The sequence below is a fragment of the Narcine bancroftii genome, chromosome 7, assembly GCF_036971445.1.
Source record: "Narcine bancroftii isolate sNarBan1 chromosome 7, sNarBan1.hap1, whole genome shotgun sequence".
In the NCBI taxonomy this organism is placed as follows: domain Eukaryota; kingdom Metazoa; phylum Chordata; class Chondrichthyes; order Torpediniformes; family Narcinidae; genus Narcine; species Narcine bancroftii.
In genome coordinates this window covers 103349462-103375738 of record NC_091475.1, presented here as the reverse complement: position 1 = coordinate 103375738, position 26277 = coordinate 103349462, and the positions used below count along the sequence as shown (strand labels likewise).

Below are 26277 nucleotides of genomic sequence, written 5' to 3'. Positions count from 1 at the left end.
TTTTTAAGATTGAAGAGATTTTGCATGTCATCAAACTTCCAAGCTTGCACTGAAAAAAAAAATAGTGATTGTAACACAGCCTGGTTCTGCCTTGGAATTCAGATGGTAACAAACATAACCAAGTCCACCTCAGGTTTTTAACCTCCCATTCATTGAAGACAGCTATGTGAAGTGCTCCCACAAAAAGGCAGTCAACATCAAAGGACCTCTATCATCCTGGTCATAACTTATTCTTTTTCCTTTTAAAATATCATTATTTTATAAAAGAAACCTACACACAGACTAATCCAATATATATGGGATGAAATATAAGAAAAAACCCCAGATCATTTGTATTTCTTAAATATGCATAGTATAAATTGTGTGAACCCTTCTTAATCAAATCCATTTTCAAAACATTTAAAAAAAACAAAACCCTATTAATCAAATCCATTTTCAAAACATTAAAAAAAAACAAAACCCTATTAACCTTCCTTTAAAGAAGGTTAACTTGCATAATATTTAATATGCATAAGAAACAAAAGCCGACATTTGGAAACCAGACAACGCTGCTCAGGAGCATCAAACATTCTAATTGTTTATGGTAGTACTTCATGAAAAGGCCCACACAACTTATTTTCACTGCCTCCCCAGGCCAGCACTTCTAATTTTAAGAATACACTGTAGTTTCTTTCCAGTGGCTATCAAGCTTCCGATAAGGGACCCCCCCCCCCCCCCCCTATTACACCATTGATGGATTGCTCCAACACCAGAAAAGTAGTGTCTGCACAATAGGAATTACACTTTGATTCCTTGCTGTTTAATGACTGAATATGACGTATCTTTTGTATTTAAAAAGAATCTACACTATACTATTGTAAAAATACAATGCTGAAGAAACTCAGCAAGTCAAATTGCTTTTACTTCAATCGCGGTGTCTGCAGACTTTCGTACTTTACTCATGTACGCTATTGTAATTGCTTTTTTCATGAAGTAATTTTCGGCTTCTGCAAATAAAAAATAATTGGTGCACATGGACATATTACAAGAAACATTCTCATCAGGATTATTTCCAATTCATGCTCTTTGACAGATGGACGCCTGTCTTGAAACAGTTCGCTCGTGAATACTGCTACGCTCCCAAAATTGTTGCCGTTTAATATAAAGCCCCCCGTCAACGCTGGCACCGAAACCTCCAAAGGAGAGACGGAGTGGCTGAGCAGTGACGTCAGGAGGAAGGACCCGCTGACGTTGCACGAATCGTCACGTATCGCGTGTTCTCTAATTGGTTCGGGCGGGATATTCATTCTAAAATTTAAAAAAAACCCGCCAACTCGGTGTTGGCCCTGGAGTGATGAGAGTTTCTTGTCGTTGAACGACTGGAGAGGTCGCCTGCCCTGGGAACCGCATTAATTGACGTTCCGGCGCGGGCCGGCCGGCCGCCTTGCCCCTGTGCACGGTGCGGCTGGTGAGAGTGACAGGCGATTATCGAGAAGAGTCGACATGGAGCGTCATCATGGCCAGAGGAGACCCTCTCCTCCACGCAGTGATAAAATCCAGCGCAAGAAGCTATTGGGAAGTTCGGACAAAGAGGCTGCCCTCGCGTCTCAACGTGAAGAACCAGAGGGAAGAACCAAATTTGTAAGTGTGGTCTGTCGAAAAAGTTTTCTTCTTGTTAGGAGTTTCCGGAAAAGCTTGTGAGTTCGTTCTGGCATTTAGGCACTGCCAGAACCGTCCCAGACACCTTCCTTATATGAATTGTCTTGACTCTTGTTTATTTGCATTTCTGTGTTTTGTTTTCCTGCAAAGTATTAACGAACAAGGTTATTCTTCAGAGATTCAAGTCTGTCTAACAAAGCGGATAAAGTTGAAAATGTTTTGGGACGTTGGAAAGAAATGGTATGAAGATTTGAAGATGGAATTGTTGAGCACGTGGTTTAAATAAATACGCCAACTAAAGGATTTAAGGTCATTAAACTGGGGAGAGAATCAGGACATGCATGTCAAAACTCGAGTCGAAGGCTGGGTTACGTTTTGCTTTCCTTTAATGGAGGTATGGGAAATCATTTTTACTTGTGCTGGAGTCATGACTCAGTCGGGTCTCTGGGGAGCTGGATGCTCTAGGCTAGGAGCTGCAGGAAAGATCAAAGAACAGAACAGCCTTCTCGTCAAACTCATCAAACCCCTGTTTTGCGCACTTTCGCTGAACTCATTACGTTCTGTCATGTTCCTTCCATGCCCTCCAACCTCATTGTGTCGATGCCCTGCATTGCCTGGTTCTATCTCCTACCCAAGCCAGGGCAGCAGCAATTATCAAAGACCCACACCATCCAGCACACGCTCTGTTTTCGCTGCTGTCATCAGGAAAGATTCCGCAAGGTTCAGGGACAGCTGCTACCCCTCCATCATCAGACTCCTCAAAGACCAAGTCAACCAGGGACTATTTAAGGACTCTTACTTGTGCACTTTGTTGATTTTTGTTCTCTCTGTATTCCCCAGTCAGTTTATTCACATTTGTAATCTGTTTACAGTTCTTTTATTTACGTTTTTATCCTGTGTACTGTTTATTTTTTTGTGCTATCAATTAGTGGTAATTATGCCATGCCTGCAGGAAAATAAAATGTCTGGGTTGCTTGAGATGATATGTGTGCACTCTGACAGTAAATAAATCTGAGATTCATAAATCCAATGTCCTGGTAGACCCATTTTTTGACCCATGTGCTCCTGCCACACAGAATTGTATCCACTTACCTCAACCCCTATCCAGTCCCTCCTTACCAACATCCGTGATACTCCATCTGTCCTCTATCATTTCAACAACTTCAAATTCCCTGAAAATGACCACCTTATATTCACCATGGACATCCATTCACTCATACCAAAGGTCTCAAAGCCCTTCGTTTCTTCCTTGATAACAGACCGAACCAGTTCCCCCTCCAGCACTTTCCTCCGGCTAGAAGAACATGTACTCACCCTCAATAATTTCTTCTTTGATCCATCCCCCTTTCTCCAAATCAAACGAATAGCCTTGGGTCCCATCTATGCCTACTTTTTGTTGGCAACATGGAGCAATCCATGTGACAAGCTTACACAGGCAAAGCTGCTCAACCCTTCCTCCGCTTCATTGACGACTACATTGAGATTGCTTTATGCTCCCATGGTGAATTTCTTGATTTTATTTTCTTGGCTGCCAACTTCTACCCTGACCTCAAATTCACATAGCCATCTCAAGCAACACTTCCCCTTTCTCGATCTCTCTCTTCATTTCTATCTCAGGAGACAAGCTCTTGATAAGACATTTTCTATAAACGCACCACCTCCCAGATGTACCTCAGCACCTCTCATGCCTTGTCCCCTTGAAGAGTTATTTTCCTTTTTTCTCAACTCCTTCATTCCCCTTGCATCTGCTCCCATGACAAGGTCTTCCATGCCAGATCATCCAAGATGGCCTCCTCCTTTTTAAAAAAAAAACAACCTCCTTTTTAAAAAAAAAACATGGTTTCCCCTTGTCTACCATCGACTCAGTCCTCTTTCACATATCCTCTGCAACCTGCACATCTCCTCTGGCATTCTCTGCCCTCACCAATCACTTCACATCCAATATATTCTCCACCATTTCTGCAACTATTACTATGTGATCCCACCACCAGACATATCTTCCCCTTTCCTCACCTTTTCACAGGGACTGCTCCCTCCATGACTGCCTCGTCCACTTCTCTCTTCCCATTAATTACCCCCTTGGCACCAATGCATGTGAATGGAGGGATGCAACACTTGTACAACACCTCCTCCCTCATCACCGTTCAGGGCTCCATACAGTCCTTTGGAGTGAAGCAATACCTCACTTGTGAATCTGCAGGGTCATGACTGCATCCAATGCTCCAGTTGTGGTCTCCTTTACATTGGAGACATTGGTCACAGACTGTGAGATTGCTGTGTCGATCACCTTGCTCTGTGTGCCTCAATATTGGGAATTTCCCAGTGACAACCCATTTCATTTCCCTTCCCCATTCCCATGCCAAAGTGCCTATTTCATGGTCTAATGCACTGCCAGGATGAGTCCTTCCACAAAGTGGAAAAACAACATTTGGTATTCCATCTCAAGCCCTCTAACCAGATGGCATTAATATTGACTTCTCTGGTTTACATTAGCCTCTCTTGTCCACCTCCCCATCTCTATTTTCCTTTTCTCTAGCTCTGTCTCTCTCCTCTTGTCTCCTTTCTCCAGCTCTACATTCACAGAGCCACTGCCTCCCCTGATCAATTCTCACCATTCTTCTCCTACCCATGTCCAATTATCACCCTTTGTCTTGTTGGTCTGCACCCCTCTCTCTGCACTTTTTTTTCCTTCTTTCCAGACTTTTAATTCAGGAACCTGCCTGCTTTAACTCGTACCTTGAAGAAGGGCCCAGGCTTGAAATGTCAGTTGTACATCTTTACCTCCTATTGGCACTGCAATACCTGCTGATTTCCTCCAGCAATTGTTTTTATTACAGAACAGCCATTGAGGTGCTGAACATGAGGATGTAAAACAAGATTGGTAGTATGGGAAAGGTATTAGCATTCATAGAAGAAGGTTGCGTGGTTGGGTAGTGCTTAATACAACGTTGCTACAGTGCCAGCTGCAATCTCCTCTCAACTTGCAGGGGTCTCCTCAGGGTGCGTCATTTACTCCCACTCTCCAAAATGCATAGGGTTGGTAGATTGATTGGGTGAAATTGTGCTGCATGAGTTTCACAGGCCAGAAGGGCCTTCTACCCTGCTGTGACTTTAAAACATTGGCTGATTGGCAGAAGTCAAAGTTGTACCTGTGAATGTATCACTCAAAGAAAGTTTTGGGGAGTTTACTCAAATATATGCTCATGTCATTGCCTAATGATAATAAATCTACCTCTTTGGGCTTTGCTCCCCAAAGTGTCTGTAGTGGCTGTTGGTGGACCATCTCTGCAGCAGATAGCCCTGACTTATCCTGTGGTGTTATCCACGTTTTAAACAATGCTAGGGGTAGGACTTTTTAGCCAATTTTAGTCCAGTTTCCTCAGTCATTTTTAGTTTTTTTTAATGTTTAATTTGCACATTCCACTATTCCTGTTGCTTGGGGTTAATGGGAGTAGTGGAACCAGTGTCAGATCCCCAATTCCTTATTCAATTCTTCATTTATCTTGGCTACAAAGTGAGGATCATTATCTGAACTCAGTGCCTCAGGCAGTCCATAGCAGGGAATTATTTCCCTTAAAATTTTAAGCTAATATTAAATTTTAAGCAGTAAAACAAAATCTTAACTAAGTCTTGAAATACAAAGAAAAATGACTAATTATAAAGAGGAAAATTGGGCTCCTGTCAAGAGACTGATGGCATGGTGTCTCTTTACCTAAAATGTGGGCGCCTCCATGTCTGCAGTGAGGTATTTACAGTAAGATCATTGTCATTCCCTCCTTGCCAATGTGGGCATCATTGTGCATGTTATCAAGTAACAAAGATATCAAGTACTGTACACGTTTGGCTGGCTGGCATAATCTTATAACCGAGTATTTGTCTGCAAAACTTGCTGTTTGCATTTTTCTTTTGGTTTATCTTGTCTCTGTTGCTGAGTTGCTGCTTTTCAATGCACTCAGAAATCGTTTGATGTTGTTAAATTTCAAGTTAACCACTTATTGATTGCATTACCTTTGATGGTTTGCAGGAGCACTTGGTTAACATGATTGAGGCTAAAGAGTCCTCAGATTAAAGAAAATTAGTATTTAGGTCCTCATGATGCATATTCAATGATTATCAAGTATTGTCCTACTTCAAACACATAGTCACCGGGTTGGAGGAGGGGCACCTATTTTCCAACAATGGGTTCCTCGGATACCTCTGCGTCTCTTTCATCTGTAAATGTTGGGCTGACAGTGCTTTGGTCTTCGTACTGCCGTGACTCCCTCCTGAGGCACCCCAAAGTTGTTTGGCTACATCTCTCTGGCTGTCAGTACCAGTCTGCGAAAGTTACCAAAACACAGTTCTGGTTTTAACTTTTCACCTCTTCCCTAGACACTGAATTCCAAAAAAGTTCTAAAAAGTTTAAGTTTTCAATATTCTAAGAGTTTATAAGGGAGTTTATTATTATTTTAAATCTGTGTGTCAAACCAATAAGGACACAAGGTGATTTGAATTGGGCAACAGCAAGGTGTGCACTAATTAATGACTGGACCTCAACTTTGACAGATGATGTGACTTCGGAATAGGTTTCAGATGGGGATGACGTGTAGGGAGGCCATGCCTCCTCTTTTTTTAAAAAAATTTTTTATTTTTCACATTGACCATGATACATACTTTTTCCTTTTCAAATATATACAGTGCCATTTTCTCCCCCCCCCCCATCCCACCCTCCTTACCTCCCCTCCCACTCCCCCCCCCCCGTCCACTTAAAGTACAAAATCTAGGATACATTAAACCAGTCAAACAATGTTGTCATTCAATAAAAATAAACAAGAAATTCCACTGAGTCAATTCTTTTCATTTTCTTCTCCTTTCGTTAATTTAGGTAGTGAATGTCCCCGGTAGGTTTTCTCTATTGTGTTTCATGTAAGGCTCCCATATTTGTTCAAATATTTCAATATTATTTCTTAAACTATATGTTATTTTTTGTAATGGAATACATTTATTCATTTCTATATACCATTGTTGTATTTTCAAATTATCTTCCAATTTCCAGGTTGACATAATACATTTTTTTGCTATGGCTAGAGCTATCATAACAAATCTTTTTTGTGCACCATCCAAATCAATTCCAAATTCTTTGTTTTTATGTTACTTAGGAGGAAGATCTCTGGATTTTTTGCTATATTATTTTCTGTAATTTTATTTAATATTTGGTTTAGATCTTCCCAAAATTTTTCTACTTTCTCACATGTCCAGATTGCATGAATTGTTGTTCCCATTTTTTTTAAACATCGAAAACATCTATCAGATACTGTTGGGTCCCATTTATTTAACTTTTGAGGTGTAATGTATAGCCTGTGTATCCAGTTATATTGTATCATACGTAACCTCGTATTTATTGTATTTCTCATCGTTCCAGAACATAACTTCTCCAATGTTTCCTTTTTTATCTTTATATTTAAATCTTGTTCCCATTTTTGTTTAGTTTTACCATTTGTTTCCTCATTCTCCTTTTCTTGCAGTTTAATATACATATTTGTTATAAATCTTTTGATTATCATTGTATCTGTAATCACATATTCAAAGTTACTTCCCTCTGGTAAACTCAGACTGCTTCCTAATTTGTCCTTCAAGTAGGATCTCAATTGGTAATATGCCAGCACTGTATCTTGAGTTATATTGTATTTATCTTTCATTTGTTCAAAGGATAATAATCTATTTCCTGAAAAACAATTTTCTATTCTTTTGATCCCTTTTTTCTCCCATTCTCTCAAGGAAAGATTATCTATTGTAAAAGGGAGTAACTTATTTTGCGTCAATATTAGTTTTGGTAATTGATAATTTGTTTTATTCCTTTCTACATGAATCTTTTTTCCAAATATTGAGTAGATGATGTAATACTGGAGAACTCCTACGTTGTACCAATTTTTCATCCCATTTATATAATATGTGTTCAGGTATCTTTTCCCCTATTTTATCTAATTCTAATCTAGTCCAATCTGGCTTTTCCCTTGTTTGATAAAAATCTGATAGGTATCTTAATTGTGCAGCTCTATAATAATTTTTAAAGTTTGGCAGTTGTAAGCCTCCTTGTTTATGCAATTCTGTTAATTTATCTAGTGCTATCCTCGGTTTCCCCCCTTTCCATAAAAATTTCCTTATTATTTTCTTTAACTCCTTGAAGAATTTCTCTGTCAAGTCTATTGGCAATGCCTGAAATAGGTATAATATCCTTGGGAAATGTTCATTTTAATAGTTTATCCTTCCTATTCGTGTTAATGATAAATCTTTCCAATGCTCTAAATTGTCCTGTAATTTTTTCATTAGTGGATAATAATTGAGTTTATATAGTTGGCCAAGATTTTTATTTATTTGAAAACCTAGGTATCTTATTGCTTGCATTTGCCATCTGAATGGTGATTCCTTCTTAAATTTTGAGAAATTCGCATTATTCATTGGCATTGCTTCACTTTTATTTACGTTAATCTTGTAACCCGACACTTCTCCATATTCCTTCAATTTCTTATATAATTCTTTTATTGATAGTTCTGGTTCTGTTAAGTATACTATAACATCATCCGCAAATAAACTGATTTTATATTCCTTGTCTTTTATTTTTATCCCTTTTATATTATTTTCTGTTCTTATCAATTCTGCTAGTGGTTCTATAGCTAACGCGAACAATAAGGGTGATAGTGGGCATCCCTGCCGTGTTGACCTGCTTAAGTTAAATTGCTTTGATATATATCCATTTACTGTCACTTTCGCCAATGGCCCCTTATATAATGCTTTAATCCAATTAATATACTTCTCTGGTAAACTGAATTTTTGCAATACTTTGAATAAATAATTCCATTCTACTCTGTCAAAGGCCGGCCATGCCTCCTCTACACGCAAGAGCCTCAGCAGAATATTGACAGGATCATCGCCAGTAACCTTGCCTTGCCTGCCTCACTCTTCTCAGGCAGAGCAGTTGCTTTTGGGCTTTCCTTTCAAGTGAGGAGATGTTGTATGTCCAACACCATCACTTCTTGACTGAACTTCCAAGCTATTAAGGTGCTTTAGTGGGTGGTTGTCTCTGGTTCCTCCTGAAGTTCACAATCATGTCCTTTGTCTTGTCCATGTTGAGACTCTGGTTGTTATTCTCACACCATTTCGTGAGGGTTTCCACTTCTTCTCTGTGGTACAACTCATGTTGTTGCTGATGAGGCCAACTACTGTCGTATCATCTACAAACCTGATGATTCTATTGGAGGTGGATTTGGTGTTGCAGTTGTGGGTTCGTGGCATGAACAAAAGTGGGGTAAGCACACAGCCCTGAGTACTCAGCTTGGTGTTCTGTTGCCAACCTAGACCGACACTAGTCCTTCCATGAGGAAGTCCAGGATCCAGTTACAGAGAGGGTTTTTAAGTACCAGCAAGGACAGATTGTTCACAAGCCTTTGGGCATGATTATATAAAATGCAGAGCTGATGTTAATGAAAAGCAGCCTGGCATAGGAGGTGTCATTGTCCCACTGGGACAGGATGGAGTGGAGGGACAAGATGAAAATATCATTAGTGGAATGGTTCTGTCTCTAGGTGAATTGGAATCCACTGTCTTTGGGAGGTGTGCTATGTTGTGTTCCATCACCAGACCTGGAAACATTTCGTCATGGTGGTCAGTGCCACTGGGCGGCAGTCATTACAGCCTTTTACTTTCATACACTTTGGCCCTGGAACAATGATGGCCATCTTGAAACTTGCATAGATGTTGATATGCTGCAGATATCCATAAGGACCTCTGACAGTTGGTCTGCAAAGTCCTTCAGTATCTGACCTGGCCTGTTATCTGGTCTCTGCCCTGTATGGGTTCACCTTGAATAGGGTTCTCTTCCCTTTGGCAGCAGATATGCACGGGGGCCCATCCATCAGGAACACGGTGCTTTTTTCAGCTTCAGGGCAGCATGGTGGTTCGTGCAATGCCTTTACAGAGCCAGTGATTGTGTTTGGACTGAGGTTCGAGCCCCCACTGTACAGCATTTGTAGTTTCTCCTTGTGTGTGCGTGAGTTTTTTCTGGGGGTTTGGTTTCCTCTCATCGTTCAAAGCGTAATGGGGGTGTAGGTTATTGGGGTTTAAATTGGGTGGCATGGATTCGTGGGCTGAAATGGCCTGGTAATGCGCTGTATGTCTAAATTAATAAAAAATCTAAAACATTGTTAAAAATTAAATTATTTTTTTTAAAAAAAACCTGATCTCATCAAACTGTGTGCACGCGATGTTGGGTGTGTCAAAAAGGAAAGTGTCGTTGTCTTTGACTCGCAAGATTGACTTTGTTGTTGTTTTAATTCCTGGAACATGCCCCTTAAGTCGTCACTGTTGCATTGTTGATCATGGATTCTCTGTGTGTAACAACGCTTTGCTTTTTGGATTGCATGGGAGAGTTGAGCCTTGGCTGATCTTCGTTCCATCTTTTCTCCTGTCATGAAGGCAGCATTACAAGCTTTGAAGTGCATGGACCTCTGCGTTCAACCTTGGTTTTTGGTTAGCTCTGGTTGTGAAGCATTTGATATCCTCTATGCATTTGCTAACATAGCCAGTCACTGAGCTTGTGTGCTTCTTGATGTTTACCTGACCGTTTTAGGTGACTTCTCCCTGAAACAGCTCCAGTCCCCAGTCCTAAAGCAGTCCTGTAGTGCTGCTATCTCCACTCTCACCACCCCCCTTCTCCCACCATGTCCTGAATTTCCTGTGAACTGGCTTTGTTTTGTTATCGATTTCTATGCTGGTTTAGCAGGACTGGTAAGTGATCCAAGTAACCAAGGTGGCAGTGAGAAACAGCCCTGTATGTTCTTGGGATATTGGTGTACACCAAATCTTGGGTGTTCTCTCCCATGGTAATGAAGTTGACACGCTGTTGGTACCATGGTAGTACAGTTTCAGGTTGGCATGGATTAAGTTGCCAGCTACAAAGAGGGTGAGTTTCTTGGCTTCACAGATGGCACCATAAAGCTCCATTGTTTCGCCCTCATTTGCCAAAGGTGAAATATAAACTGTGGCAATCAGTGTAGCTGAAAATTCCCTGGGCACGTAGAAGGGTCTCCATTTCGCCATCAGGTTCTCTATCTCTGCTCAGCTGAAGTTTTTTATAAACACAGATATTTGTGCATCGGTTCCCACGGATACAAGGACACAGATCCCTTCTGAAGTTTAGCTTCAAGCAGCAGCATCTCTGTTTTCCCCTGAAGAGGATTAGGCTATCAATCTGGATCGCTTAGTCTGTAATGGAGTCCTGAGCTACATTTCTGTAATAACCAGGGAACTGCAGCCTTGCAGTTATTTCTGGTTCAAATGCAGGCTAAAGTAATCAATTTTCTTTACCAGCGATCTCATATTTGCGAATAAGATGATCGGGAGTGTGGGTTTGAATGGCTTAACTCTGTTTAACCCCAATGCTGCCCTGCTTGCTGCCCTTCTGCTTTCTTGCACAGTGCTTCTGACAACCTCCTAGCAGTCCAGTCCTTGGATTACTGCTATCTGGTTCTCTTCCTTCAGAAGTGAAAACAGCTCAGTGACTTAACAATCTGATCCTCTAGTTTGAAAGTCTGGTTCATATTTCTTAGTTTCTCTGTGGTTACATGATCATACACAAAACAGGGTTGGGGATTTATAGTTTGGGTTCATGTGGGTCCCACAGGTTAAGAACCAGATGAAAGTGGAGATACAAAGCACACATTTATTTCAGGGATGGAAATGAGACAACAGGGTTAAGCAAAATTCTATATATACACACACACACACACACACACACACACACACACACACACACACACACACACACACACACACACACACACACACACACACACACACACACACACACACACACACACACACACACACACACACACACACACACACACACCCAATAAATGTTTTGGATGATGAGACAGAAACTGGGGAAATTACAAGAGCATACATGTTCAACAATCAGACAAAATGATATTACGTGCCCTTGACCAGTATGACATGGCTCTTGCTACCTAGTCTCAAGACTCACCCCAACCCGGTGTGCAAAGTGCTACTTACATGCCACGAGGAGTCCAAAGAGGCAGAACAAAGGGGCACATGTTCCTTTATAGTTTTGGAGGCAAAGCTGGGGGCTAATTGTAAGGGTCAGTGTGGGCCCTGTTGGTTGCTGTGGCCAATGGCTCGAAGTCGAGTGCAGGGGCTCAGCAGGGGTGAACTGAGGTAATGCACCTGGGCCAATTGGGTGAAGGTCAGGGCTGAGTCTGGGCAGGCTGCCTGGACTGCAGCACCTGGTAATTTAAATGGGCCAATCTTAAGGGTCATCTTGATGGCTTCGGGTGAGTCTTTCTCCTTGATTGGCAGGCAGTGTGTCCACCAAACAGGCAGGCAGGGCGTCCGCCAGACGGGCAGGCAGGGCGTCCGCCAGGCGGGCGGGCAGGGCGTCCGCCAGGCGGGCGGGCAGGGCGTCCGCCAGGCGGGCGGGCAGGGCGTCCGCCAGGCGGGCGGGCAGGGCGTCCGCCAGGCGGGCGGGCAGGGCGTCCGCCAGGCGGGCGGGCAGGGCGTCCGCCAGGCGGGCGGGCAGGGCGTCCGCCAGGCGGGCGGGCAGGGCGTCCGCCAGGCGGGCGGGCAGGGCGTCCGCCAGGCGGGCGGGCAGGGCGTCCGCCAGGCGGGCGGGCAGGGCGGCCGCCAGGCGGGCGGGCAGGGCGGCCGCCAGGCGGGCGGGCAGGGCGGCCGCCAGGCGGGCGGGCAGGGAGGCCGCCAGGCGGGCGGGCAGGGCGGCTTCTCCATTTCTCCATTTCAGGATTTCACTCTTGTATGGAGCTGAAGTGGCTGTAACAACTTTGTGCACTACCATTTTGTTGTTTGGGATCTTCTTGAGTTGACTAGAAGATTGATGAGGGCAGGGCAATGGACTTTGTATATGCTGACTTTAGCAAGGCCTTTGACCAAGTTCTGCTCGGAGGTTGGTCTGAAATGGGATTAAAGTTGGCCAATTGGATTTATAACTGGCTTGGCGGAATGAGTCAGAAGGGAAGAGTGGAGAGTTAGTGCAGGGTCCACTGTTGGATATCTGTATTGATGCTTTGGATGACGCTATAGTTGATGTAAATTTGTTAATTAAACCAAAATGAGTGGTGTTGTGAACAATGAAGAAGGGTACCCAAATTCAAAATTGTTGGCAAGATGGGCTGAGGAGTGGCAAATGGAATTTTCCTGTAAGTGTGAGGTAAGTATTTTAATTTTTTTTTTATTTTTCACACTATGAACCATATTAACCAAAATACACATAAACATTTTTTTTCCCCTTTTTCCCCTCTCCCTTCCCTCCCTCCTTCACCCCCCCCTCCCCACTCACTCAACATTCAACATATATGATACATTAAACAATGTCATCACACAACGAAAATAAACAAGAAATTTGTGTCTTCTACTTTTACATACTGGATCAGTTCATTTCATCTTCTTCTGTCATTTTAGGCGGTGGAGGTCCGCGGTAGGACTTCTCTGTTATGTTCCATATACGGATCCCAAATTTGTTCGAATACTGTGATGTTATTTCTTAAATTATGTTATTTTTTTGCATTGGTATACATTTATTCATTTCTATGTACCATTGCTGTATTCTCAGCCTATCTTCTAATTTCCAGGTTGACATAATACATTTTTTTGCTACAGCTAAGGCTATCATAATAAATCTTTTTTGTGCTCCATCCAAATCGAGTCCAAGTTCTTTACTTCTTATGTTACTTAGAAGAAAGATCTCTGGATTTTTTTGTTATGTTGCTTTTTGTGATTATATTTAATTCCTGGTTTAGATCTTCCCAAAATTTTTCCACTTTCTCACATGCCCAAATTGCATGTACTGTTGTTCCCGTTTCCTTCTTACAACGAAAACATCTGTCTGATACTGATGGGTCCCATTTATTTAACTTTTGGGGCGTGATGTATAGCCTGTGAAACCAATGACTGTGTACCAAAAATAGTAAAACTAAATCAAATTAACTTAATCCATGCAGTACAAGGAAATAAGATGCCAACAGAGGCAGTTGCCTTAGACGCAGAGAAGGCCTTGACAGAGTAGAATGGAATTATTAATTCAAAGTACTACAGAGGTTCAACCTACCAGAGAAATATATTAATTGGATTAAAGCATCATATAAGGGACCATTGGCAAAGGTGACAGTAAATGGATATATATCAAGTCAATTTAAATTAAGCAGATCAACTAGACAGGGATGTCCACTATCTCCCTCACTGTTCGTGTTAGCTATAGAACCACTGACAGAACTGATAAGAACAGAAAATAAAATAAGAGGGATAAAAATAAAATAGAAGGAATATAAAATCAGTCTATTTGCAGATGACGTCATAGTATACTTAATAGAACCAGAAATATCAATAAAAGAATTACATAAGAAATTGAAGGAATATGGAGAAGTATCGGGGTACAAGATCAACGCAAATAAAAGTGAAGCAATGGCAATGAATAATGCGGATTTCATAAAAGTTTAAGAAAGAATCACCATTTAGATGGCAAACACAAGCAATTTGATACCTAGGTATACAACTAGATAATAATCTAAGCCATCTATATAAACCAAATTATCAGCCATTAATGAAGAAATTACAAGATGATTTAGAACATTGGAAAGACTTACCACTAACACTGATAGGAAGAGTAAATTGCATTAAAATAAATATCTTCCCAAGGATACAATACCTATTTCAATCGTTACCAATTCACCTAACAGAGAAATTCTTCAAGGAGCTAAAGAAAATAATAAGGAAATTCTTAGGAAAGTGGGGGGAAACCGAGGATAGCGCTAGATAAATTAACAGAATTGTACAAACAAGGGGTTTACAGCTACCAAACTTTAAGAATTATTATAGAGCAGCACAATTAAGATACCTATCAGATTTTTATCAAACAAGGGAAAAACCAGATTGGACCAGATTAGAGCTAGATAAAATAGGGGAGAAGGTACCTCAACATATACTATATAAGTGGGATGAAAAGCTGGTGCAACATAGGAATTCACCAGTGCTGCACTATCTGCTCATCATTTGAAAGAATTTTCATGTAGAAAGGAATAAAACAAATTATCAACTACCAAAATTAATATTGACGCAAAATCAACTAATCCCTTTCACAATAGATAACCTTTCCTTTAGAGAATGGGAGATAAAAGGGATCAAAAGAATAGAAAATTTTTTTTTGGAAAATAAATTATTCTTTTGAACAAATATGGACAAATATGGCATAACTCACGTTACAATGTTTGCATACCACCAACTGAAAACCTACTTGAAGGACAAATTGGGAACCAGACTGAGGTTACCAGAAGGAAGCAATTTTGAATATGTGATTACAGACACAATGATAATTAAAAGATTTATAACAAACATGTACATCAAACTGCAAGAGAACGAGGAAACAAGCTGTAAACCCAAACAAAAATGGGAACAAGATCTAAACATAAAGATAAAGAATGAAACATGGGAAAAGCTATGCTCCGGAACTATGAGAAATACAATAAACATGAAGTTTAAGTGTGAGGTAAGTCTTTGATAAGTCAAGCCAGGTGCTGGATATCAGGGATTTTACTGTATATGAAAGTATGGAAGTCTTTAGGTTTTTGATTACGTAGAGAGCAAATAATTTCAAAACAAGTTAAAAGGAAAAGGAGGTCTGTTTATTTATTTATTTATTTTGAGGAAGGATTGTGGTCAAGAAAAGTGAAAAAGAGTCTACCTGTACAAATGAAGTACAGTCCCTGCCATAATGCTTGGGGCAAAGACACAAAGACACATTTTTCCTTTATTTTCTCCTGTGCTCCAGAGTTTAAATCTGTAATGAATCAATTCACATGCAATTAAAATGCACATTCCAGATTTTAATAAAGGGTGTTTGTGTACATTTTGGTTTGGCATATAGAAATTAACTGCTTTTTGTTGTGTTAGGGTTCAGTTGTGAACCATCCAATAAGTTTGTGGCACGAGCTCAAACTTGAGCAGGTAATATGTTTCTATGCACCTCAGAATTAATTTTGCTACTGTCACTAGCAGTTACATCATCAATGAAGATATGTGCACCTGTACCTGTGGAAGCCATGCATGTCCAGGCCATGTTTCTCAATTGAGATGGTATGCTTTGCATCTTGGTAGTTTGTTTCTGCCTCCACACTTTGTTCTTGACATCACTCTGGTACAGATTAATCTTGGTCTCATCTACCCACAAGACCTTTTTTCAGAATTCTGCAGGCTCTTTTAAATACTTCTTCACAAACTTTAATCTGGCCATCCTGTTTCTGTGGCTAACTCATGGTTTGCCTCTTGCAGTGCAGTCTCTGTATTTCTGTTCATCAAGTCTTCAGCAGTCAGTAGTCTGTTATGGTTTTTACACAGCCTCTGTGATAGTTTGCCATTGACAATTTTCACACTTACCTTCCGAAGTGGCCTTTCACCCAGGAAGGATATTTACACTAAATACCTGAATTACAGTATTTTCATAGGCTGGACGTGGGGGGGGGTCAATGTTGACAGTGACATAGACCATGTGTATGACGTACTGTATCGACATCATAAGTGATGCTATCATTTACGTCCAAAAATCTCTCCAGACAGAAGAGCAAGATGTCTGTTGATCCACAATTCATGTTAGTCAACAGCATGTATGTGCAGCGTTATTCACACATACTTTAATTTCACACATTTCGTGCATGCATGTTTCAAAATCCTGCGTTGCATTGTCGCGGGGTGAACGTATCATTGCATGTCATGTATGTTGAATTCATTAGCCAATTGTTGCGGACCGCCTGCAGGTCAGTTTAGACAGCAGGCAGTCCGCAAAATTGTCCAGGGCTGCTGCCAGAAAATTTTCAGAACAGGAATGAGTCACTCATTTCTGTTCTGAAATTTTTACATGTCCTGCATTGTGCAAATTTTGTGAAAATTTCCTGTTATGCAATGGCTGTGCAATATCCATAATTGACACATCTACACATGCTTCCTGAAGTATTTCTAATAATCGCTCGACCCTTTGGGTATTTTTCTTCATTATGATGAAAAATTTTCTGCCACCAATAGTGGAAGTCTTCCTTGGCCTACCAGTCCCTTTGCGATTATTGAGCTCACCAGTATGCTCTTAAAGATATTCCAAACAGTTGATTTTGGTAAATTTAAGGTTTGGGCAATATCTCTTATGTAAAACTCTGATCCTCGTGTTTGAAAAATGGCAACTGCAGACTCCAAAGATGATCAGAAGCTTAGAAGCAAGCCTAGCTCTCTTGTACCTGCACCAATGAAGCAAGTAAACATATACCTGTGTAGTCAAATGTCTCAAACATAATGGTGGTCTGAAATGGGGGAGCTATGTACAAAAAGTGCTTCCGTTTCTACTTGGTCAAACCAAAATGTATACAAAGAATCTTGAATAAAATCTGGAATGTGCACTTTGATCTCATGTGAATTGTTTGATTACAAATTTAAAACTGGACCACAGTGACAAATAAAGACACAAAGTGTCTTTGTCCCAAATATAATGGAGGACTCTTGTTTGTGCAAAATTTGCTGAATAACAGTCAAAATACTCTTTCAGTTGGCATATTTTTTCAAATTGTTGACCTTAACTCTTCCCTTTAATATGTTCGAGAGAGCAGAGGAAGGAAGAGGTGAGCAGGTAAGGAGGATAGGTATTGGGGAAAGTGAGGAAGTTATTGACGTGACTTTCAAGCAGGTGGTTACCCCCAGACTGGGGGAGTCATATAAGTGGACTACTGTCAAGGGTGGGAGGAGGTTGCTCAGTCAGTGGAGAGCATGCCAGTGGCTACTCCTCTTAGCAACAAATATATTGTTTTGGATGATGTTGGAGAAGATGGCCAGGCTGAGATTGGATTAAGGGAGCCAGCGGTGCAGAATGGAAGGAAGAGGGACAAGGTGGTTATTGGGGACTCCATCATCAGGGGAACAGACAGAAGATTCTGCTCACCTGACAGGTATTCCCGCATGATATGTTGCCTTCCAGGAGCAAGAGTGCGGGATATCTCGGACAGAGTTCATGGTATTCTGAGAGGAACGTGTGAGCAGCTGGATGTCCTGGTACATATGGGTATCAATGACATTGAGAAATTAAGAGAGGAGATCCTGAAAAGGGAGCACCGTGAGCTAGGACAGAGATTAAAAAGCACGACCTCCAAGGTCATAATCTCAGGGTTGCTACCTTTGCTGCGTGCGGGAAGGGGCAAAAATGAAAAAAAATTAGCAAGTTAAATATATGGCTGGAGGATTGGTGCAGGGTGCAAGGTTTTGGGTTCATTGATCATTGGGATCTCTTCTGGGGGAGACATGACCTCTACAGGAAGGATGGGTTGCCCCTAAATCCAAAGGGGGTAGATATACTTGCAAGGTTTAATAATGCTGTTGGATATGTTTTAAACTGAGTTGGCAGGGGGAGGGGAACCAGACTGATAAGGAAATGGATAGGAAGGAGAACATAGGGGTAGTTCCAATAGTCAGTGAAATCTCAAAGCTGGAGGGAGCAAAGAGGGAAAGGAGAGTTTCAGAGAAGGTGTCAGGTAGCAAATTGAAGAGAGCAGGGTGGTACAGTTTCAAGGTTTTGTATATGAATGCATGGAGTATAAGGAATAAAATGGATGAGTTTGAGGCACAAATGGACATTGGAGGTTATGATGTTATTGAAGTAATGGAGACATGGCTGCAGGAGGGACAGGATTGGGAAATTAATGTTCCAGGATATACGTCCTATCAAAAAGACAGAAAGTTAGGTAGAGGAGGTGGGGTGGCTCTGTTGGTGAAGAATAAAATTCAGGCGATGGAAAGGAAAGACATTGAAACATGTGGACTAGAGTCTGTTTGGATAGAGTTGATAAATTGCAAAGGCAAAAGAACCATAATGGAGGTTATATTACAGACCTCCGAACTGTGGCTCTGATGTGGGAATCAGTATAAATAATTAAAAATGGCATGTCAGAGTGGTAGTGATACAGTAGTTGTGGGTAACTTCAACTTGCAAGTGGACTGGGAAAATCAAGTAGGTGTGGGAAAGCTAGAGAATGAGTTAATTGAATGTCTCTGAGATACATTCCTGGAGCAGCTTGTGATGGAACCTACCAGGGGGAAGCTGATTCTAAACTTGATACTGTGTAACGATGTGGAGTTAATAAGGGACCTTGAGGTAGGGGTGCTATTAGGTAACAGTGACCATAATATGATTTCTTTCAATCCGCAAATGGAAAGCGAGAAGAGAAGGAAGTCAGAAACGTTAATGCTATGAGGGAGGAGCTAGCCAAAATAAAATGGAAGGACATTCGAGCTGGGAGGACAACTGGGCAAAAATGGCAGGTATTTCTAGACATTTTTTACAGGATTGAGAATAGATTCATCACAAAGGGAAGGAAAGGCTCTTCGAAGAGCAAATGGCAGCCGTGGCTGACAAAGGAGATCAAGTGCAGTATCAGGTCTTAAAGAAATAAGTACAAGATGGCAAAGCAGAGTGGGAAGTTAGAGGATTGGGAGGCCTTTAAAAACCAACAGAGAGAAACTAAGAAAGTCATTCAGGAGGGGAAAATGAAGTACGAGGGCAAATTGGCAAGTAATATAAAATGGGATAGCAAAAGCTTCTTTAGATATGTTAAAAGGAAGAAATTGGTTAGGGCCAAAATTGGGCCCTTGAAAACGGAGAAAGGTGAAATTGCCAATGGGGACATGGAGATGGCTGAGTAATTTAACAATTACTTTGCATCTGTTTTCACCAAGGAGGATATAGGTTATGATCAGAATAGGGGTAGGGGTTGAGCAGTATCTTGGGACGGTGAAATTACTGAAGGAAACAGAGAATTTGATGGATATTCAGATCCAGAAGCAGGTGGTTGTGAGCAAATTGTTAGAACTGAGGCCTGATGGGCTGCATCCCAGGGTGCTTCGAGAGGTTGCTCTGGAAATTGTGGAAGCACTCTGTGTTTTACTCTCTCTGCTTGCAAAACCACACGATCCTATTAGAACAGCAAGTTCCACTGCAGACCATCTGCGGCTCCAACAAGCTCTTTCATCTGTTGCCTTTTTGTAAACAACAGTCCATTAGTGAAGTCTCTTGGGCACTCTCCAAAGCTTCTGCAAAGACTGTTGGCCCGACATGTCTAACATGGGGCAGAGCTCCAAAACAAATCCTATTTAAAATACTGGAGTGTTTGTATGTGACCTATACTTAAAAAAAAACACCTGCCCCAATTTATCTCCATAAAATATATCTATATACAATGCAAACACAACATAATCTGTCACACATTCCTGTATCTCTTTCCCGAGGAAGCAGCTGAAAGATGCTGGGTGCAGGGTGGAAGGGGTCCTCTATGATTTTGCATGGCATCTACAGTGAATGATCCTGTGAATGGAAGGGGGGGGGGTGGCGTGTGTGGTTCTTGGAGAAGGGACACACCAGTGATCCTCTCTGCCTCTCTTATGATCCTCTGGATTGACCCATCCATTTCTCTATAGTAACCATACCACACTGTGTGCAGCTGGCCAGGATGTTCCTGATATAGCTCCTATGAAATGGTGGCTGGTAGCCTTGCCTGCTTCACTCTTTTTAGGAAGTGCTGTCGCTGTTTCGCCTTTTTGACCAATGAGGAGTTGTGTGTCCACAATAGGTCACAAGTTGAATGAATTCAAAGGATCAATGCTCTCCATTCTATCCACTGCAGAGTTGTTGATGTGTAGTGGAGGGTGGTCATTCCTAGTCCACCTGTAGTCTGCCATTATCTCTTTCATCTTGCCCCATTGAAACTTGCATTTTCCACCACTTCTCTTTAGTGCAACTCATTGTTATTGCTGATGAGGATACTGTTGCCTCAATAGTGAGAATAGGAATGGCCAGAGCACAGAACCCTGAAGTGCACCAATACTCAACATGACAGTGATTGAAGTTCTGCTACTGACACAGATTGTGGTCTTACCATTTGGGTCCAGAATCATGTCATAGAGAGGGTTGTTGAGTCCCAGTGAGGACAGCTTCTCCACCAGCCTCTGGGGAATGGTCACTTTAAAAGCCAAACTGGTTGATAAACAGCATCCTAGAGGATCAGGTGTTGCTCTCCAGGATGGAGTGAAGGGACAAAACAATAGCATCTGTGGAATTGTTTCTTCTGTAGGTAAATTGAAATGAGTCCAGCGTCTGAGAGGCCTGCTTTGATGCATTCTATCAGTAGAGGCTCAAAGCATTTTATGATGGTCAGTGCCATGGGGTGGTAGTCATTGAGGCCTATTATTATTGTCCTCTTGGGTATCAGGATGATGGTAGCTGTCTTGAAATCGGGTATGATGGACTGCTGCAGTGAGGTGTTGAAAATATCCTTAAAAACCTTCATCAGTTGGTCTGTGCAGTTATCCAGTCCCCGACCAGATATATTGCCTGGTTCTGCCACCTTATGTGAGTTCACCTTGGATATGCTTCTCATCACTTCATTGATACATAGATGTTTTTTGACATTGATAAATACCAAAGCTTTAAAATATATAGTTCATTGCCAGTCCATTCATATCTTGTCTTTTTCTGATGGATGCCTTTTAGTTGACCAGTGCATGAATTTACAGTACATTAATTTATTGTTCCCCTTTGTCTTGTGCATGATGGCTTGGAGTTTGATAGGCCATTGAAGTTGTGATTGATTCCTGATGAAAGTCCCGTGTGTCTCTGTGATGTCTAAGAAGGAATAGTAGGGAGAACCTATCTGGCTCTTCACACCTGCTCTTTTTTTCAAAAGAGCATAGCTGATCTGGTTAATGGACTTGGTTCCACCTTCCTGCATTTTTCTCCAGAACCCTAATTCAAGTGCAAAAATCTGTTCATCTCTGTCATAAATATATTTAATGAAGTAGCAGCTACTGATTCCATGGGGAAAGGCAGTTCCTTATCGTTGTCCAAAATATAGTATCTTGAACCTTGAGGCTGTCTTCTAGTTCGAGGCAAAATAACTGTCCTGCCTCAATTCTTTTCTTTCTCTTTCATAATGTGTTTCTGTAACATTCTCTCTCATTCCTCAGAGTTCCAGCAAATGTAGTCCGAGGCAATTAAATCCTCCCTCATAGTCTAACTCTTATCTCTGGAATCAACCTGGTGACCCTCCTCTACACTTTTTTCAAAGCTCATTTTTTTTCCCTGAAGCAAGAAGACCAGAAGGCATTTCTCTTGGTGGCTTCACCAGCAAGCACCCTGCACAGTTGCAGCAGAGCCTCTTTGCTTTTGAATTCAATACTGTTCACAATGAAGACCAAAGCCCATTTGCTGCCTTGATTTCCTGTTGAACTTATTTTGTTCCCTTCATTACTGTGTTCACGTCTGTCAGCACTGCATTTTGTAACATTTTTAGTATTAAAAGGTAAAAGTTCTATTATTGTTACATTATAGTACATTTAGAATGTAACATGCAGGAAATTCTTTAACTTTCCTCTACTGTAAGGCAGATAGAGAGTCTCCACTTTGTCCAGCGCCCCTCACAGAAAAGTCCAGCGCCCCTCACAGAAAAGTCCAGCGCCCCTCACAGAAAAGTCCAGCGCCCCTCACAGAAAAGTCCAGCGCCCCTCACAGAAAAGTCCAGCGCCCCTCACAGAAAAGTCCAGCGCCCCTCACAGAAAAGTCCAGCGCCCCTCACAGAAAAGTCCAGCGCCCCTCACAGAAAAGTCCAGCGCCCCTCACAGAAAAGTCCAGCGCCCCTCACAGAAAAGTCCAGCGCCCCTCACAGAAAAGTCCAGCGCCCCTCACAGAAAAGTCCAGCGCCCCTCACAGAAAAGTCCAGCGCCCCTCACAGAAAAGTCCAGCGCCCCTCACAGAAAAGTCCAGCGCCCCTCACAGAAAAGTCCAGCGCCCCTCACAGAAAAGTCCAGCGCCCCTCACAGAAAAGTCCAGCGCCCCTCACAGAAAAGTCCAGCGCCCCTCACAGAAAAGTCCAGCGCCCCTCACAGAAAAGTCCAGCGCCCCTCACAGAAAAGTCCAGCGCCCCTCACAGAAAAGTCCAGCGCCCCTCGCAGAAAAGTCCAGCGCCCCTCGCAGAAAAGTCCAGCGCCCCTCGCAGAAAAGTCCAGCGCCCCTCGCAGAAAAGTCCAGCGCCCCTCGCAGAAAAGTCCAGCGCCCCTCGCAGAAAAGTCCAGCGCCCCTCGCAGAAAAGTCCAGCGCCCCTCGCAGAAAAGTCCAGCGCCCCTCGCAGAAAAGTCCAGCGCCCCTCGCAGAAAAGTCCAGCGCCCCTCGCAGAAAAGTCCAGCGCCCCTCGCAGAAAAGTCCAGCGCCCCTCGCAGAAAAGTCCAGCGCCCCTCGCAGAAAAGTCCAGCGCCCCTCGCAGAAAAGTCCAGCGCCCCTCGCAGAAAAGTCCAGCGCCCCTCGCAGAAAAGTCCAGCGCCCCTCGCAGAAAAGTCCAGCGCCCCTCGCAGAAAAGTCCAGCGCCCCTCGCAGAAAAGTCCAGCGCCCCTCGCAGAAAAGTCCAGCGCCCCTCGCAGAAAAGTCCAGCGCCCCTCGCAGAAAAGTCCAGCGCCCCTCGCAGAAAAGTCCAGCGCCCCTCGCAGAAAAGTCCAGCGCCCCTCGCAGAAAAGTCCAGCGCCCCTCGCAGAAAAGTCCAGCGCCCCTCGCAGAAAAGTCCAGCGCCCCTCGCAGAAAAGTCCAGCGCCCCTCGCAGAAAAGTCCAGCGCCCCTCGCAGAAAAGTCCAGCGCCCCTCGCAGAAAAGTCCAGCGCCCCTCGCAGAAAAGTCCAGCGCCCCTCGCAGAAAAGTCCAGCGCCCCTCGCAGAAAAGTCCAGCGCCCCTCGCAGAAAAGTCCAGCGCCCCTCGCAGAAAAGTCCAGCGCCCCTCGCAGAAAAGTCCAGCGCCCCTCGCAGAAAAGTCCAGCGCCCCTCGCAGAAAAGTCCAGCGCCCCTCGCAGAAAAGTCCAGCGCCCCTCGCAGAAAAGTCCAGCGCCCCTCGCAGAAAAGTCCAGCGCCCCTCGCAGAAAAGTCCAGCGCCCCTCGCAGAAAAGTCCAGCGCCCCTCGCAGAAAAGTCCAGCGCCCCTCGCAGAAAAGTCCAGCGCCCCTCGCAGAAAAGTCCAGCGCCCCTCGCAGAAAAGTCCAGCGCCCCTCGCAGAAAAGTCCAGCGCCCCTCGCAGAAAAGTCCAGCGCCCCTCGCAGAAACGTCCAGCGCCCCTCACAGAAACGTCCAGCGCCCCTCACAGAAACGGACCAGTCCTGAGGCTGCTTTGCTTCCAAGATCAGACATCCCAGGTGGATTCAGGATATTAGAAGCTAATACTTTAATTCAGCCATTGGCAATGTTTTTATGGCCTTGGCCCCCCTCGGATTCTGCTCATAATTTATGGGCCTCCTTCCCTCTGAAATCAAATTTTGTTTTCTCCCATACTTTTATCCTATGGACTATATTTTAAAAGAAACAGAAAGAAATATTATGCGAGGTGAAAAAAATCAAGGTTTTATGTAAATGTGATGTTGCCCTCAGTTTGGTGGTGGGGGGGCGGGGGTTGGTGGTGTGGTATGTGTGTCATACTGCTTCGGTTGTGAATGGCTGCTCAAATTGACTTCATTAACCCTTTGCCATCACCTATTCTACATTTGGCAACTCTGGCCTTCCTGATTGTAGATATTTGTTTTGACCTTGCTATCCATTCTCTCATCCTCCCCAACCTATCGTCTCTGCAAATGAAAACATTTTTATTTTTTCTAGTTCTGATGATGGGTCTTTATCCTATGATATTAAAGGGATTTCTCTTTCCATTGATGGTACCTAACCTGATGATTTCAAGTATTTTCCATTTTTTAAAATTATGATTTCACCATCTGCTCTTCATTTTGAGTTTTCAGTCTTCTTGAGTCTATTATGCATTTGAAGACATTGTGACTGAACCAATCTTGGCATCATCCTCTTTTTTTAATGCTTATGTTTTCTGAAGCCTGACGGAGGCATTTTGAGGGTGCAGTTCCTTGTTGCAACATATGTCATGGAGTTCAGTGCATCTGCATGTGAAGTACATAGTTTGCTGTTATCTGGTCTTTGCATCATGGCAAAATGTGTTCCTTGTTAGTTTGCTGACATTTTAAAAGCAGTTGCAGAAACCAAATTGATATTAAGTTAAGTGATCGTATTTTGATTATTCTTTAATTACGTCGAGTTTAACTTAACGCGCATATATTGTGAGTACGCTAACCAGAAGCCATGGAGTTATCAAAAGATTTGAAATTTGCTGAGGGTGAGGTCAATAGTGTTTAAGACTAGTTATCCATACCTCTGCAGTAAGTCCAGATATGATCTACAGAAGGCTATCTCAGCAGCAAAGAGGCAATTCTGAGGGAGGTTGGAGACAGAGTTTGATACTTTTTCTTTTCCTTTCCTGCAAGACAAAGCTGAACATCATAAATGGTTGTGATGCTTCAGTAGATGATGAGCTGAACACCTTTTATGCTTGCTTAGAAAAGGAAAATTCAATGATACCTATAAGAATCCCTGCAGAAGCTGAAGACCTTGTGATATCTGTCACTAAACCCAATGTCAGAATATCCTTCAAGAGGGTAACCCTCACAAGGTTCCAGGCCCTGATTGTGTACCCAGCAGGGTACTGAAAATCTGTACTAACCAATGAGCTGGAGTGTTCATGGACATTTTCAATCTTGTGTTGCTGCAGTCGGAGGTTCCCACCTGCTTCATAAGGGCATCAATCATCTTGGTGTCCAAGAAGAGCAGAGTTAGTTGCCTCAATGACTCATTCAGCAGCTCTTGAATCTCCTATGATGAAAAGCTTTGAGGAGTTGGTGATGGCCAGAATTAACTCATACCAAAGTGAAGATCTGGATGTACTGCTATCTGTCTGTTGCCACAATTACTCCATTGTAAATTCCTGGATGTCAACATCTCTGAGGATCTGTGCTGGGGCCTGCATGTCGATGAAATCATGAAGCAGGCTCACCAATGGCTATATTTCAGAATTTGAGGAGACTTTGTACGTCACCAGACTTAAAAGTTGAAGACTAACACCCAATTGTACAAAAACTGCTAATTCTTCTTTGCCACCAGATTTCTGAATGGGCAAATAACTACCGACATGACGCCACTTAATCTTCTTTCACAGTAATTAATTAATTATTTTTTTCAGAGAATTGCAATTTCTAGCAATATTTGCACATATTCATAAAATTAAATTCTGATTTTTATATGAGAGTTACTTTAACCTGAATGTTTTAGCAGAAACCATATTCTGCACTTTATGATTGGAACAGGGTGCAATGCTGAAAATTTCTTTTTGGACTAGAATGATACAAATGATTAAAATTTATTTTTTCAACAGTTTCGATTTTCTTCATGTTCCTCGCAATAGCATTTATGATTTATTTCAAGGCTGCTCAGTTTGGCAGTGATCAAATGAGCCTTCAGAAGCTTTTAGCATAATAACTTATGTACACTTTTAGTGTTGAGTAAATATCTAGAGAGGCCGACTGCAAGTTTGATGTGACCTTCCTTCTTTCTCCCCACTCCCCACAAAGTCGTATGTCTTTGGGGGTGTATAGTCTTTGTGATTGGAGATGTGCATCTGGCCCAGATAAGTGAAAGTTTATGTCCTGAATCAGATTTGAGGGCAATTTTGTGCGTGGGTTGGATCCATATGA

At 42.5% G+C, this 26277-nt stretch overlaps 1 protein-coding gene across 5 annotated transcripts in view; it reads left to right on the top strand.

Annotated features, from left to right (window-relative positions):
* Positions 1-1245: 1245 nt before the first annotated feature.
* Positions 1246-26277, top strand: part of LOC138739144 (protein diaphanous homolog 3-like) — a 481652-nt gene continuing 456620 nt past the window's right edge. For 2 of the 5 annotated variants that reach the window (XM_069890657.1, XM_069890658.1), the window contains exon 1: positions 1247-1620. In XM_069890657.1, the coding sequence (XP_069746758.1) occupies positions 1483-1620 (138 nt within the window). In that variant the 5' untranslated portion in view covers positions 1247-1482. Of the gene's footprint in view, positions 1621-26277 lie in introns of all 5 variants that reach the window. The other 3 variants (XM_069890655.1, XM_069890654.1, XM_069890656.1) reach the window with 2 other exon arrangements.